Consider the following 15,538-nt stretch of genomic DNA (forward strand, 5'->3'; position numbering starts at 1 on the left):
TATGCTCGTATCTTAGAAGACGGCTTGACCGTGTTTAAGTTTTTTTTTATGTTTTTTTCACCTACAAACTAATCAAAACGTCGATCGCATGATTATTTTCTAGTCACCTTTTCACTGAAAAATATAAGAGGATCCAAAATGAGACAAACATTCAAATTTAAGGATAACTATACTCCCCTCCTTCGAGATTTGATGTAATTATAAGTGGATTCCCTGTGATTTGAAAAATTATATCTAGTACCATAAAATTTGCTTTCGTCTAATAACTATGTCTCTTCGTTAGTCAAAATTCACTGATTTATGGATATTAAAAAAAATTGAATGAAAATCAATGTTTATCCTCGATTGACTAATTATCAACTTAGTGGAGGTCAAACAAATCTTTTGTGACTAAACTGTTCTTATAATAGTGAAAAATATACATCCTCACATGCATTAACGTGAAAATGTATAAGAGTAATTTAATCATAGAAAAAATTATTTGACCAGCAGTAAATCAGTAATAAGTCAATCAGGAGCAAATATTAATTTTTATTCAAATGTTTCTGCTAATATCATCAAATTTTATGAATTTTGACTAACAAAAGGACTAATTTATTAAATAGAAGCAAACGTTAATAGTACTAAATGTAATTTTTCAAATCACAAAATTTTTTATGTATAATTACACTAAACTTTAGAAATGTATATGCTAAGGAGAGCCCAAGTCATAGATCAGCCCAATAAGCCCCGTCAACCCAAGAGGAGAAATGATGGATCAAGCCCACCTGAATTTAACTAGAATTGGAGAAAGGCCTGACAAATTGAAGCAATTGGCGTAAGCCCTTAACAACCCAGTCTAGTTGAGGACCCAAGGAGAAGACACGACCCAACCAACGCCTAAAAAGCCTAGCCCAAATATCGTGTTTAGTCGAGCCCAAATGATGACCCCATCCCATGTGGCATCCAATCAGCATTTATATGTCCGAACAACTTAGATTGCTGGGAAACAAGAGTCCTTAGCGATGTAGGAGTCCTAGGTCAAAAGGACTCTCTATCAACCTAGGACTCTTACCCTAAACAACTTCCATGAAATACCCGAACCAAGGACATCCCCCTCCTGCCAAGGACTCTCTCCTATAAATACAGGTTTTTATCTCTGGATAAGGGGACGACTCTTTTCTTTGTCTAATTCTTCAAAAACATCTTTATAATCATCATATCTCTAGCAATAAAATCATTGTTTGTTATTCATACATTCTTATCTTTTTTCTCTCTCTCGAAATAATAACTAACTTGAGCGTCGAAGTGCTAACGTTTTATTTGCATGTTCTCTCTTCATGATTTCAATTTCTTTTTAATCAAGGAATTATACTCCAACTTAGAATAGTTGGACCCATGCGTTTCTCAAACGCATCACTCAAAAAAAAAAAAATACTATTATTTCTAAAATTTATGGACGTAAGAAACTAAAGTGATTCTAACCATAAATTTAGAGAACTAACTATACTATTTTCCTTAAAACCAAATTAGAGATTAGAGGCCTCAAGCCCATGTGTCTAGTTGATATAAATGGAGTAGCCCAAGAAATGAGGTGGGTAGTTAGGTTCAAAGTGGGTGGCCCATATTAATGGCATAGTACACCAAGTTCAACTTCTTACACTCTTGGTGGGCATACTTGTTTTATAAATTAGTCAGATATAGTAAATCTAAATTCACTTGTCCTATGATTAGGATCATAAATTGGATTTTTTATTATAATTTTATTGTATTTTTTATTTTATTTTATATGTAAATGTTATGTGTATAAAAAAATTTCTTAGAGAAAATTAATATCATAATCTTTATATTCATGGCATGTAAATATAGAATAGAATAGAAGATACAACATAAATTACAATAGAAAATTCAATCTGTTAAAATGACTGTAATAAAAAATTATTACCAAGTTTTACACAGGTGAAGTAGTTCAAGATCGAGTAAATACAAAATATACATAGATACCAATGATGTCTTAGTATAGTGGTTATGGCTAAGGTTGAGGTCCCATGGATAAGCTCGAGGTCATGAGTTTGAATCTCACCAGATATATGGGTATTTGTATTACTCTATGCGAGTTATGGTAATTTATTTATTCTTAGTATTTATTGAATCATTGTAACTGTTTACTGATTTTAATCCATATTAATGTATTAATTGAATTGATATAAAATGGACCATGGTCAAAATTCACCTTATTTTTAATTTTTAATTTTTATTTTTATATTTTCCTCCCTTCTGAAAAGATGAAATTATATTGTTCTTAAATATATTTAGTTAACTATCAAAATATAATTTTTTTTAAAATTAAAAATTTAAATTAAATCCCCAATGTAAGAGTAATATACTAAAATTCACTTTTCAAATTTAAATATTTATATAAATATAAATATTAATCACTTACAACAATTATATATTATAATTAATTTAAAATATTATTTAATTTAAATATATTTATAATTTTTATTATTTATTATAAATAATATTTAAATTATCATTTCAAGTATTTAAAAGAAAAAAGTTAAATTATTTTCTTAATTTATTAAAAATTTTAAAATTTAAATAATATGGGCGACGCGATCACCCTTTTCTGCACAGTCTCTCAGATTGGGGGTCGTCACCCCCCTTCTGCGTTGGACGACTGCCGTCACCCAATATGTGGTGGCGTACAGATTGGAGTGGGTGGCGGAGGGATTGGAGGTGGCGGATTAGTTTAAATTTATCTTTTTAAAACAATAATTTTATATTGTATGATTAATAATTAAAATAAAAAATAGTACATAATACACAAGGGTCACTTGATATAAAATTTAACGGTGTTAGGTGCAATTAATAGAGAGGAGCACATGAGGTAGATTCAAGAAACTAGAGGAGTGTTCTGCTTATATTTTGAAGGGTGAAATACACTTCGTCCCCTTGAATCGTCGGACAATTATTCTTCTAAATTAACAAATGTAACATTTACTCCTAATAATTAAATTTTTAGATAATATTATCCTCATATACATATATAGTTCAAATCATTTTTTTTAGTAATTTTGCATTTTAAATTTAATCAAAATTTTCTTAATTGAAAAGAAATAGCAAAGTAAAATATAATTAGTGAGTTAAATAGTTTGAACTTTATTTTTTTTTACAGACTTAATGTTAACTAATAAATGAGTACAATAAATGCACAAAAAATTTCATGAAATTTTTTTATTAGTTTGATGATAAAATTAAATTATTAACTATTTATTCTTTTAGATAAAAAATAAATAATTAAATATTTATTTGTTTTTTTAACATATTTTCTTTAAAAAATATGATAATATATATTTATTCATTTTTTTCTAAGCATATATATATATATATATATATTTGTCAATTTCTTTGAAGAACCATAAATGAGTTGTTGGTTATATTATATTCATTGTGTATGTACTATATATATTAATTTATATGCCACCTTTAACATAAATTCTTCACCTATTGAAAATAATTTGGTAATAATTTAATATGTAAAATACTAAAATAAATTAAAAATAATATAATTATTCAAGGCATGAGGGATATTTTTGTTCAACTAAGAGGGTAAATATTTCATTTATTAGTTTGGGGGGATAAATGTTACATGAATAGTTCGTTGGGGGGGGGGTGTATTTTACCCTATTTTAAACACATGGGAATTTCAAATACTTTAATTCCATTATTTGATACAAAAAAAAATAATTTAGAAAAAAAGATTAATTTTTGTAATATTAGAGATTAACCATTTCTCTTTTATATTAAAAAATAAGCAAGTTAATATTATACTAAAACTATTTTAGTATATAAAAAATGCAAAGGTTATATTAGTAAGGGATTCATAAAAAAGAACAAAAATATTTTTTATTAATAAAAATATTCATCAAAATGAGTATTGTACATCTATTCTAAGCTAATCGGTTTAAATAAAATAAATATTACTACCATTGATTAACGACGTAGTAGTTTTTCCAACAATTTGATTAATTTTTCTCAAAAATTATGTACCAGTATCACCAACGAGAACGAAAAAAGAATTAAAGAAAAATGACATATATAGGTACGCAATAGAGTAAATAAAAATAAAACATAAACTTTTTTATCTTTTTGACATTATACTTTCGCTTTTTCGTCGAAAACCAACTGGACTCTGGAGATATTTCAAATACATCCACCTTTACTTTCCTTCCAACTATTCTTCTTAATCAAATACCAATTCTTTTTCTTTTATATCTATTTTTACTTTCACTTTTTTTATTCACTCGCTTTTCACCCAACCAAACAAACCCTAAAAGAAACATCTTATAAAGTATTGTAAATTATTTGTAAACTTATACGAAGACCCCTCCCTAAGTTCTTCAACGTATAAAGCATGTGCATTGGTAAAAGGGAAAGGCAGTTAAGATTCTGCATTCAGACAATGCAAATGCAAATGCAAATGAAAATTACAGAGTTCAAAGACAGAAGAAGCTCTCGCCCCACACCCCACTCTTTTCACGCTACCCCAAAAACATTCACATCAATCAATGTCTGAATTTGAAGACAAAAGTGCAGCACCGTGGTCCGAGTTTTATGGGCATCCCCAACCGTCCCCCATAGCTTCATCTCACTTTGATTTTCCAGAAATTTGGCGTCATTCATAAGAATTTATATATGTATAGATTATAAATTATTGAATTAACATATAATGATAATATTACGTATGATTTAACAATTTTTGTATGGGTACAAATTCTTACGAGCGCATCATTAAGCCCAGCCCAACCACCCCTCTTCACATGGTGCAATTGTGAGTGATTCTCGGTGCACCCCTGAATTAGGAGTCGGTTGAATGTCCATAGTTGGAAACCCTTGTGTATAATTTTTAGATGGGGTTGATTCTGTACTACTTTTTTATGATAAGGTTCTATAAAGTTGGTTTGAGTATACATTACTGTTTGTTTTTTTTTTTTTTTGGTAAATATAAGTTTTATTAATAAAACAAGATCGTACAGTACAATAATACTCAATTAGTGGTTTATCCCTCGACAAGCCAAGGGATACGCCATAATCTACATAACACACATGAACTAACAGAACGAAATAAATTAACGCTGATAATCCTCTGTCTAATATCTTCCATAATGATGGTGGCTATTATGCTCGGTGGTAGCTCCGTATGCTCAAAGCGTCTCAAATTTCGTTCCCTCCAAATGTGGTAAATGCAAGCAGCAAGGAGTGCACGATAAGCCAAGTTAATGATATATTTTCCTCTCTATTTTCTTGCAGCCCACTCAACATCCTGTGGTCACTCTCTATTAGGCCATTCAAATCGAACAATCCGCCGAATCACTGTCAGACATCTTCTGGCATAACGACATCGGAAGAATAGATGAGTATGTGTCTCCATTGCGCCATCATCAGACAATATACAGGTGCCTATGTATGACAGCCATGGTTTATCAACTGTCGATATTTTCCCCAAAATCGCAAGCCATAAGATGAAATTATGCCTAGGGATCTTCAGGGAACCTCTCAGTAGTGAAGACCAACCTACCTTGGGTCCCGGTGGGTCCAATAGCCTGTAAAAAGATGCAACTATGGGTCGCCCCGTCTCAAATCGCCAAATAATGCGATCTATCTCGCCATAAATTATTGGCAATGCATGCAAAATCTCTAAATACTCAATGTCCGTAATGAGAGGTTAATGCCATTGTTCCTTCATAATAACATTGCTGAGCTTATCCGCTGTCCCAAGCCCAAGTAGACGTGGAGCCCATGGGAATCTCTCAATAAGGGGACTAAGGTGATGTCATGGATCATGCCACAGATAAAATGAATTCCCATTACCAATCTGGTAGTCCACCATCGATTGAAGCAAGGGGCGCAGACGAAGGAGTTTCCTCCAACGCCACGAACCCCCATTATCAGTGAAGTATACAATACTGTTATGGGAAAAATGCAAGTAACTCCCCTGTGATATTATAAATAAACAAATTACTCCTTATAAAAAAAAAAGAAAAAACAATTTACCTCCTCTGTGCTTTTTAAAATGGAGCAATTTACCTCCTTAGATACTGAAGTAAATTACTTCATTTTAAAAAGCACATTAAGATAAATTATTATTTTTCTTTAAGGTGGTAATTCGCCCACTTACAATATCACAATGAAGTAAATTGCATTAAACCTTAAACATTATGCTATGGGGAGAAGGTCGTGAAAAATTGCTTTACGCGGTAATTCAAGAATCAGTATCGAATTGATCGTCTATGACCATTGGAGTAATGAACTTGGAATTCATTAACGAACAATCATCTATCACCTACTGAAACAATTTTAATGTAGGGTTTAATTGTATCAAAACCTGATAATTACAAAATAATTCTAAACAATCTGAAAATACCTTTTATTTTGGCCAATGAAGCTAGCATAGTTGGCGAAGTTTAAGCCACATGATCTTCGAGGTCATGGGGTTCCAACCCGCCTTATGCATAGAATATTGTTTCTATTGAATAGTAAGTATGTTGTTTCTACTGAATAGTAGGTGGTCTTTCTATTGTAATAGTAGGAGTTAGTTAAATTAGTGTATAATTGATAGTATTAATTACAGTATAATTATTGTAATAGTTTGTTAGATATTGATATCCAACAAAAATAATTGTAATCAGTTTATTTCAATTAATAATATTTCATCTCTCTTACTTAAAAAAAAAAATTCAAAAATGCCCAAAATAAATTAAATCTTGTGAACTACATGTCATAGTCCACGTAGAATTACACCCCAATCAGCTTACTAGAGCCTGTTTAGTTTTATTTTCAAGCTCCATTTTTTCAATAGTTGAAAATAATTTCATTTGATTTCGTGCGTGGGGAATATATATTGTTCACACATTCACGCATGTATTTTCTTCAATTTATTATTTTCTTTTACAAAGATGAAAATTTGAATACGGGAATAAAGAACAAAGAGGGATTAAAAAGATGTTCGTAAAAACTTCTACTTTTATAGTAGAAATAAATTATAATGAAAATCTTGAATTTAATTATAATAATAAATCAAGAGTATTTGAAAATAAAAATAAAAGATTAAAATAATTGAAATTGTAATTTTATTAATAAATTGCAGAAGTCGGTGGAAGAAAAGTTTATAACCTTTTCTGCCGTAGAATAGTTTAAATTAAATGATTTTTTAATGGGATTAAATTAAATAATTCAAAATAGAAACTACAACTCAAAATAGTACTATCCATTCATTTTCAATAAAAAGCTTATCAGCACATTATATTTGTTTTTAGAGTAAATTATAATAAGTTTTTTTTTTGAAATTTAGCATAATTACGAATATTTCTTTATTAGTTGAAAAATTATCAGTATCTCCCTGATATTTGATGAAATTATGTAATTTTTGGATGGATGCGTGAAATTGCCAACTTTGTTCTTACTGTATTTTTAATATATATATATATATATATAAATCGGACAACCTGAATGAAATTTTTGAAAAATTGTCCACTTTACCCTAAAAAAAAAAATGTATGTAATTTATAGTTTATAAGGGTATTTTTGTCAGTTTATCACAAAAAAGAAATAGAAAGCTAATAGATCGGACTAGATATTAGACGATAATTAAAATTAAAGAGATATTGATAATTTTTCAAACAATAAAAAAAATTTATATGTAATTATTTATAAAAGCGTGTTGTAATTTACTTATTTTTTAAGTGTTGCAAAAATTCAATTTGCAGAAGTGGTTAGGCTTGAACTATTTCCGACAAAATTCCAACGTTTGATTTCCAGAATTACTTAAAGCCCACTTGTCAGGACTGATCTCTGCATGGAAATCTAAAGTTCAAACCGAACTGTTAACCAATCCACCTTCAGTCTTCTAAACCTCATTGAACCAACCATAGAATAGAAATCATTCATAGCTACAATACCTCAATCAATACATACAACAGTAAAAAAGGGTCGGATCCTAACTTGACCCGTGAACCAGTTTTATCCGCCCCATCTCCATTATTTTCCATAAAAGCTTAGTTTTAGCCAACCACTCCAATGATTTCAAGAAACACCAGTGTTTGGTTAATAATTCAGGCCCCCTGTTAGGCTGTTACAAATATAGATCATTAATTTGTGTGAAACAAACAAACACACACATCCCACCACATAGACATAGGACTCTCATTTGACACTTTTCTTCAAGTGCTGTCCCCTTTAGTGTGTGTTGTGTGTGATAGAGAGAGAGAGTGAGCAGAGGCTTCTCATTTACTACTACAGGTATTGGAAAAAACCTGTCTTCTATTCTGTCCTGTTTTGAGTGTGGAGTGGGGGAGTTCCCATTCTTGTACTTGGCTTCTGAATACAGACAGTGTCCTTGGAGAGAGCTTTGTGATTCTTTAGTACGAGACATGAGGTACATTCGGACAGCCAGCCTGAAGAGGCTGTTCTCCCTCAGACGCCACGGTTTTGATGAAGAACTGCCCAGAGAATCCGATTTCAGTACAACTGAAGAGAAATCAGACCATTTTCAAAAGCCCACATGGAAATGCTTTTCCTATGAAGAAATCTTTGCTGCCACCGCTGGTTTTTCCTCAGGTCCACTCTCTTTCTTCTCTCTCTCTCTCTCAAGCAAAATAAAGATGCCTCCTTTTCTTGTTTTGGTTCATAGTACTAAGATGTTCTCTCTTCTCTCTCTCTCACTTCCTGTACAGACAATATGGTCGGGAAAGGAGGGTATGCGGAGGTTTACAGAGGAGTGCTGGAAGACGGACAGGCAATTGCAGTCAAACGATTGACAAAAGCAACAAATGATGAAAGGAAAGAGAAGGAGTTCTTGACAGAGATTGGAACACTCGGCCATGTTTCACACCCGAATGTAACATCCCTTCTTGGATGTTGTATTGACAATGGGCTTTACCTCGTTTTCCAGTTCTCCTCAAAGGGTTCTGTTGCTTCTCTTCTCCATGGTACGGGTGATTCCAAAATCTTGAAATTTTAGGACGTTTGAGCTTAGACAGTGTGTAGAATTAATCATCACATTTATGCAAGAATTAAGGAAGAAAGAATGGTTTTTGTTATCTTTGCTGTAACCTTAATTCTCTCTCCTGTTTAGATGAGAAGTTGCCTGCTATGGACTGGAAAACAAGGTACAAAATTGCAGTTGGAACTGCCAGGGGCCTACATTACTTGCACAAGACATGTCCCAGAAGAATCATTCATAGAGACATCAAGGCTTCAAACATTTTACTGTCTGAAGAGTTTGAGCCCAAGGTACATTTTTTACTTCAATTTCATCTAACATTGTCTGAAATAGATTCTGTACATCAGTCCTGTAATGTTTTCCTGATTCACAATCTTGTTTATTCTCTGGTTGTCCTGTTTCAGATATCCGACTTCGGTTTAGCGAAATGGCTTCCGTCTGAATGGAGCCATCATTCGATTGCTCCAATAGAAGGAACATTCGGGTACGGATGTTCCCAAAATTTAGAACTGATTGTTTTGATATGAATTACAACTGACATCATTGTGGGATTTGTTCAGACACTTAGCACCGGAGTATTTTATGCACGGAGTCGTGGATGAGAAGACGGATGTATTTGCGTTCGGTGTCTTTTTACTAGAGCTCATCTCCGGCAAGAAGCCTGTGGATGGTTCTCATCAGAGTTTGCACAGTTGGGTAATGGCCACTCTCTAACTCAAGATTTGGTCTGAATTATGACAAGTATTGTACTAATGTCACGCTCGTTGAACTTAATAGGCCAAACCTATACTAAATAGAGGAGATACAAAAGAGGTGATTGATCCAAGGATTGGAGAGGACTATGATGTAATACAACTCAATAGACTTGCTTTTGCAGCCTCCCTCTGCATCAGAGCTTCTCCAATTTGGCGCCCGACCATGAGTGAGGTGACGACTTTTTCTTATTTAGTTTTCTGCTAATCTTTAAGATATGCTTGTCATATGGGGGAGAAGCCAACAGAAGATGACACATGTTTCCTCATTTAAACATAAAATACGAATGGTGCGAGCATGCCAGCACAAGATAATTATATTAATCATATTTCAATCAAAAATCAACTCCTATCCGCCTCACTAGTCCTCCGTGATGTACAATTGTTGCTTGAGTTCATATTCTTGATTATTGTATTGCTCTTTCTTACAACTTGATGCAAGTGTGTGAAATGTGGAGGATTTTACTAAGTTCATGTCATTGTCTGATTGAAGTACGGTCTGATCGCATGCCATTTATTCCGGTGTTTCACCTAAACTTACGCTAACTTTTCCTCGCTGATTGAGTTAACTGATAGAGACCTGAATATCAAATTGGCATGCCTCGTTTAATTTAGTCTATTTGCTTAAGAAAGACTGAGTTCATGTAGGTGGCAACCTCCACAGTTGACCCGCCGACTAGCAATTTGTAATAAGATACATTGCCTTCATAAAAAATACTTTGTTGTCCCAATGACATAAGATGATAATTTGCAGATAACAAGACAATGAATTATCTTGTAATAGTGAAACTTAACATCATTAGCTCTGTTCTTTCTCGTTTTAGTGATTTATTACCTTGATCTTTTTCCCTCACTCCATTTCAAATAATACTCTTGTTGATGTCTGTACCTCACCTAACCATAATCTTTATGCTCTCTAATTAGTACATGTCTCTTTCATGTGATACGGGATAAGTTTGCGATAACGACAGGCTACACCGATGACAGTATATCTTTTGGAATCGAATTTCGCCGGAATGTTACAGATATGATACTGAATTCATAAAGGAAACAAGGGCTTCTTTTGTTTTCACTAAGGTTTTAGACAAGAAAAATTCCATTTACAGTATGACAACCTTATTTGCTTCCTTTAGTTCTTACATTGAATAACATGCCGTCATCAAGTGGACGATTAGTTTATGTGTGTAAATGGGAAAAGGGTCTGAATTCCTGCTCTAGTTGATCCCCTCCAGCACAGTTTCTGAATCAAATACCTTAAAATAATGCAGTTTGGCAACGTTATCCGCTCTGTCGTTTCCACTGTTTTTATATGTAATGTCTGTCTGCACGGTACGTCGTAGATCCTATCTCCAACGAGAGTATATTCGACACGCTGCAGACTTTTATGCTAAACAATTGTAATAAAATAGTTGTGGAGCTTTTTTATAAGCTTTGATACATTTAGAAAATACAATGATTCATGTTATAATGTCGACAGGTGTTGGAGGTAATGTCATTGGATGAAGAGATAGACAAGGGAAAATGGACGATGCCTGACGAAGAGGAAGATCAAGACGAGTTCTGGGGTTTCGAGGATCTTGAATGTGAATGTGAATGCGACGATTCTTCTTGCTCGACCTCCCCACACGACTCGGCCTCAACCGGGAGTTGCTATAACCATAAGACCGGTTCCGTTCTTGCAGTAATTTGACATGTACATATCATAATATCGGAATCTTTGTCTCATCCGCTTAGGTACGGTGATGAACAAGTAGTTTATGGATCATTGGTTGTGAATACGGTAATGTTATAAAATGAAATACTGATATCATCGTGTATGATCAGACGATGATATATATCAGTAAAAATTTAAGACAATAGCAATGAATTATGATATGACAAATGATTGATTCATCTTGTCTCAAAACTTATGATATGATGAGACAAGTTTCACAATCGCAACAGGGACAACGAGTTCCAGCATCAAACAGGGTAATTTTGTCGGGCTTCTTGGGAAAAAACAATAGTTAAAATAGAACGAAACCATTCAGTATCCAATAATTGTCTTTTTTATATAAATAAATGATTACAATCATTTGATATATATAAATAAAAAAATAAATTATTATATTAATAATTTTATATTAAAAGTTCTAATTTTTCATTTCTAAGATGTTGAGATAATTTTGTTTTTTTCCGACATAGGGCTAATAATTAACAGCTTCGTACCTGACATAGGGCTAAGAAAAATTCATTTTTGATCTCTCGTATTAGTCACTAAATCACTGTTGATATCTCATGTTCTGATTTCATCGATTTTCGGTCCTCCAAGTTTTTTTTTTAAATGATGAAAGTGAGTTCTGACTCCATTAGTTTTAAATGGTCGACTAATAGTCAAAACTAATTTTAATCATTTTGAAAAGAAAATAAAGGATCAAAATTAATGAAATTGGACCATAGCGACTAATTTAGACGATTAAAAAAAGTAATATTATTTCTGAAATTCTTGTCCAAATCAAGTTTAGTCGAATCAAATCGATCACAGAGCAAATTACGATGTGATCGATCACGATCTCTAAATTGTATACCAATTACACGATAAGTATGTTATACTTATGATAAAATTGATTCAAATTCAACTGAATCCGGTTCCAACTAGAATTTTCCAATTTGTCCCTGAAATCAAATCTCAATCTTATTAAATAAAAGAAATGAATAATGATTGGTAAATGTGGAATAATTTTAGAGATGCCTTAACAATACAGTGTCCAATGATTTCAGACATGGCTTGTAAAATACTCATAGGAGATGAATGGGTTCCTTTTGTAATAAATAAATACATTGGAATGCTCAAAAAAATCAGTGACGTGGTCTCAATTGACTCACTCTTAACACTCGCAAATTTATTATTATGAAATGATCATTTTTGTCTTGTAAAACAAGTGGGGTTTAATTTATTTATTATTAATTATTCTCCTAAACAGGACAAATGTTTTTTTTTTTTTTAATGTATCTAATCAAATGTTTATTAGTATATTCATGGCAAGAATAAGTGCCATTTTTGGAGGAGCCTTTGGGGATTTTTACGGGCACTATAAAAAAATGATTATTTTTTTTTAGAGGGATAATTATAGTCTCGTATACTAAAATTTGATGTAATTATACGTAAATTTCATATGATTTAAAAAATACTATTTAGTATCCCTGATGTTTGCTTTTATATAATAAATAAATTCCTCCAAAATTAACTAAATTTGCTGATATTAACGAAAAAATTGAATGAAAATAGATATTTATCCTCTATTGACTTATTGCAGGTCAAATAATTTTTTTTCTTCAGATTAAATTATTCTTATAACGGTGAACATAAACCTTCTCACATGCATTAACGTGTGATAATGTATGAGGGTAATGATTATTAAAAAAATTATTTAACATGCAATAAATCAGTAAATAAGTGGAAAATATAAAAAGAATTTCAATTTTTTTTTGTCAATCGAGGGTGGGTGCTAGATATTATTTCTCAAACTACAGACGATCTAAATGTAATTACACCAAACATCAGGAAAGGGAGAGTATAATTATTCCTTTTTTATATTATACATTACTACAATTTAAAAAAATTATAATAAAATAATATTAACTACAATGTTAAATTAAAATTAATGCATAAACTTAAGTTTTTGACTAAGATTAATCGATATTTAAATTAGTTTAAGAAACAACAGATAATAGTCATTACATCAGTTGTAATTAATTAGTATTAATTATGAAATTTTACTTTTAACTATGATAATTAATTATTACAAGAAGGTTGTATTTCTGAGTATAGAATTGAGAAATTCTTTTTGAAATATACTGAAAATTTTGTCTATAAATTTCAAAATTTTCCAACCTGGTAGAATATTAGTTCCAAAATACAATTTTAAAATATATTAAAAAAACTAAATGACCATCGTTTAAAATTATAATAATATAAATATATATTTACGACGGTTGAAGTAATAAAAATCAGTGGGAGTAATAATTTTTTTTTTCTTTTTGGTACAAAAAGATGTGGTAAAATGATTTTTGTAAAATTTATGATCCAATAACATGATCTCATGATTTAAAGTATTTACAATACCAAAAAACGAACAAGCTTCATTTAAGTTATTTAAAAGTATAAGCTGTTGATCTGGGTTGGGGTTAATACAAGGTCGTCCCCAGGGTAATTCGGATCGAAAATATTTGGAAATCTAAGAAAGAAGTATAGGTTGTTGGGCTAACTGGATGATTATCAACGAAGACCCTTTAATGCTTAAGTGAATTCAAGTGAGATCAAAGACAAAGTGAAGAGATCAATGCTGAAAGTGATAATGATGCACCATGACCCAAATTAGCTATGGGGTACTTATAAGGCTATATGCCCGTACTCATACGGATCCACGTAGCGTGGTTTTAAACTTTCAAGTACAAGATGATCAATAATCATGGTTTCGGGTGGAGGGATCGGATAGGTCTGGATACGATCCAACTCAAGCAAATTGCACGCAGATCCCGACCCTGCAAACATATCTAACCTTTTATTATTTTTTTTTAATCATAATTGCTGATATATCAACGTTACTTATGACTCACAAACATTAATTCAACTTATTTTTATCCTAAAACTGATTAACATTTAAAATAAATCATAACAAACACCAAAGAAAAGACACACACCAAATTACATTGAATTTCATTATGGGAAACGAATACTTTGTCCTCTTTAATGATTGATATATAGAAAAAAAATCCATAAGTTATAATGTTTCCCAAAAGTTTAATGTTACCTGTCATAGAACGACACATTAAACGTGACATACATGTATTCAATTAATACATAGCACGGGTGCTTTTCTTGTACTATTCTTACTGTTTTCCCACCCTAATTCATTGCCAATGGCCCCATTCCTCAAACTTTCACACCTTTTTCATGAAACATTTCCCAACCTTCAAAATTTTGAAATAATTACTTTATTTCATTTTACTTTTTTTTTTTTTTACCTTTTGTGATTATGTAAAGCGATAATTCCGTTTACATCATCTTATCAATGATTTATTTACATAAATTATTTATATTTTTTGTATAATTACATAAATCATTCCTGATAGTAAAAAAATAGGACTAGTGTGTGTAGTATTATTGACGTTTTTAATGGTGTATATATAATTTTGTTAAAAAAGTGGGTGATTTGTATAAGTGATATTGACATTTCTGATAGGTGTATGTATTATTTTGCAAAAAAATAAAAATTTGTGTAAATAAACCATAAGTTAGGGGGTGTACAAAAAATAGTCCCTTTTATAAAATTTGAATGGGGTTTGTTAGTTCTGATCAACAACACAAATAAAAAAAAAACGTTTAAATCCTATAATATTAGTAATGAACTTTGTAATTAATATGACGAGTTGAAGAAATCCATCACAATCTTACAATATAAGTTGGGAACTGCCTCTGGTGTCTCGTAAACATCGATCTTATAAATTTATTATCTAAAATTTTATTGAATACTTTTCAGCACCTTATAAAATATTTCAAAAAGTTTATATGTCCAGCCAAACACCCTCTAATTCATACTCCCGGTATAATGGCTTGTTAACAAGAAGAGCATTTATATATTATTGAACGGCGCAGTCATGACATCAATAGAGAGAATAGAGCAAACAACATAATTAGATAAGAAATGATTCGTTCTTACACATTGAACCGACTTGCTAGGGCTGAAGTAACTCAATTAGGGTATGCTTTGAAGTGATTGAGAATTTGCCCAACTCAATGTTAGTGCTTATATGGGAGGAT

At 31.5% G+C, this 15,538-nt stretch overlaps 1 protein-coding gene across 1 annotated transcript; it reads left to right on the top strand.

Moving 5' to 3' along the window:
• Positions 1-8,074: 8,074 nt before the first annotated feature.
• On the top strand, positions 8,075-11,631 carry LOC105155702 (Protein kinase superfamily protein). Its single transcript, XM_011071623.3, has 7 exons — positions 8,075-8,598; positions 8,715-8,969; positions 9,116-9,273; positions 9,388-9,467; positions 9,544-9,679; positions 9,761-9,910; positions 11,213-11,631. The coding sequence occupies exons 1-7, from the start codon at positions 8,412-8,414 to the stop codon at positions 11,423-11,425; spliced, it is 1,179 nt and encodes a 392-aa protein (XP_011069925.1). The 5' UTR covers positions 8,075-8,411; the 3' UTR covers positions 11,426-11,631.
• The last annotated feature ends 3,907 nt before the right edge of the window (positions 11,632-15,538 follow it).

Source organism: Sesamum indicum, linkage group LG2, assembly GCF_026168435.1.
Source record: "Sesamum indicum cultivar Baizhima isolate 11 linkage group LG2, ASM2616843v1, whole genome shotgun sequence".
NCBI classification, from domain to species: domain Eukaryota; kingdom Viridiplantae; phylum Streptophyta; class Magnoliopsida; order Lamiales; family Pedaliaceae; genus Sesamum; species Sesamum indicum.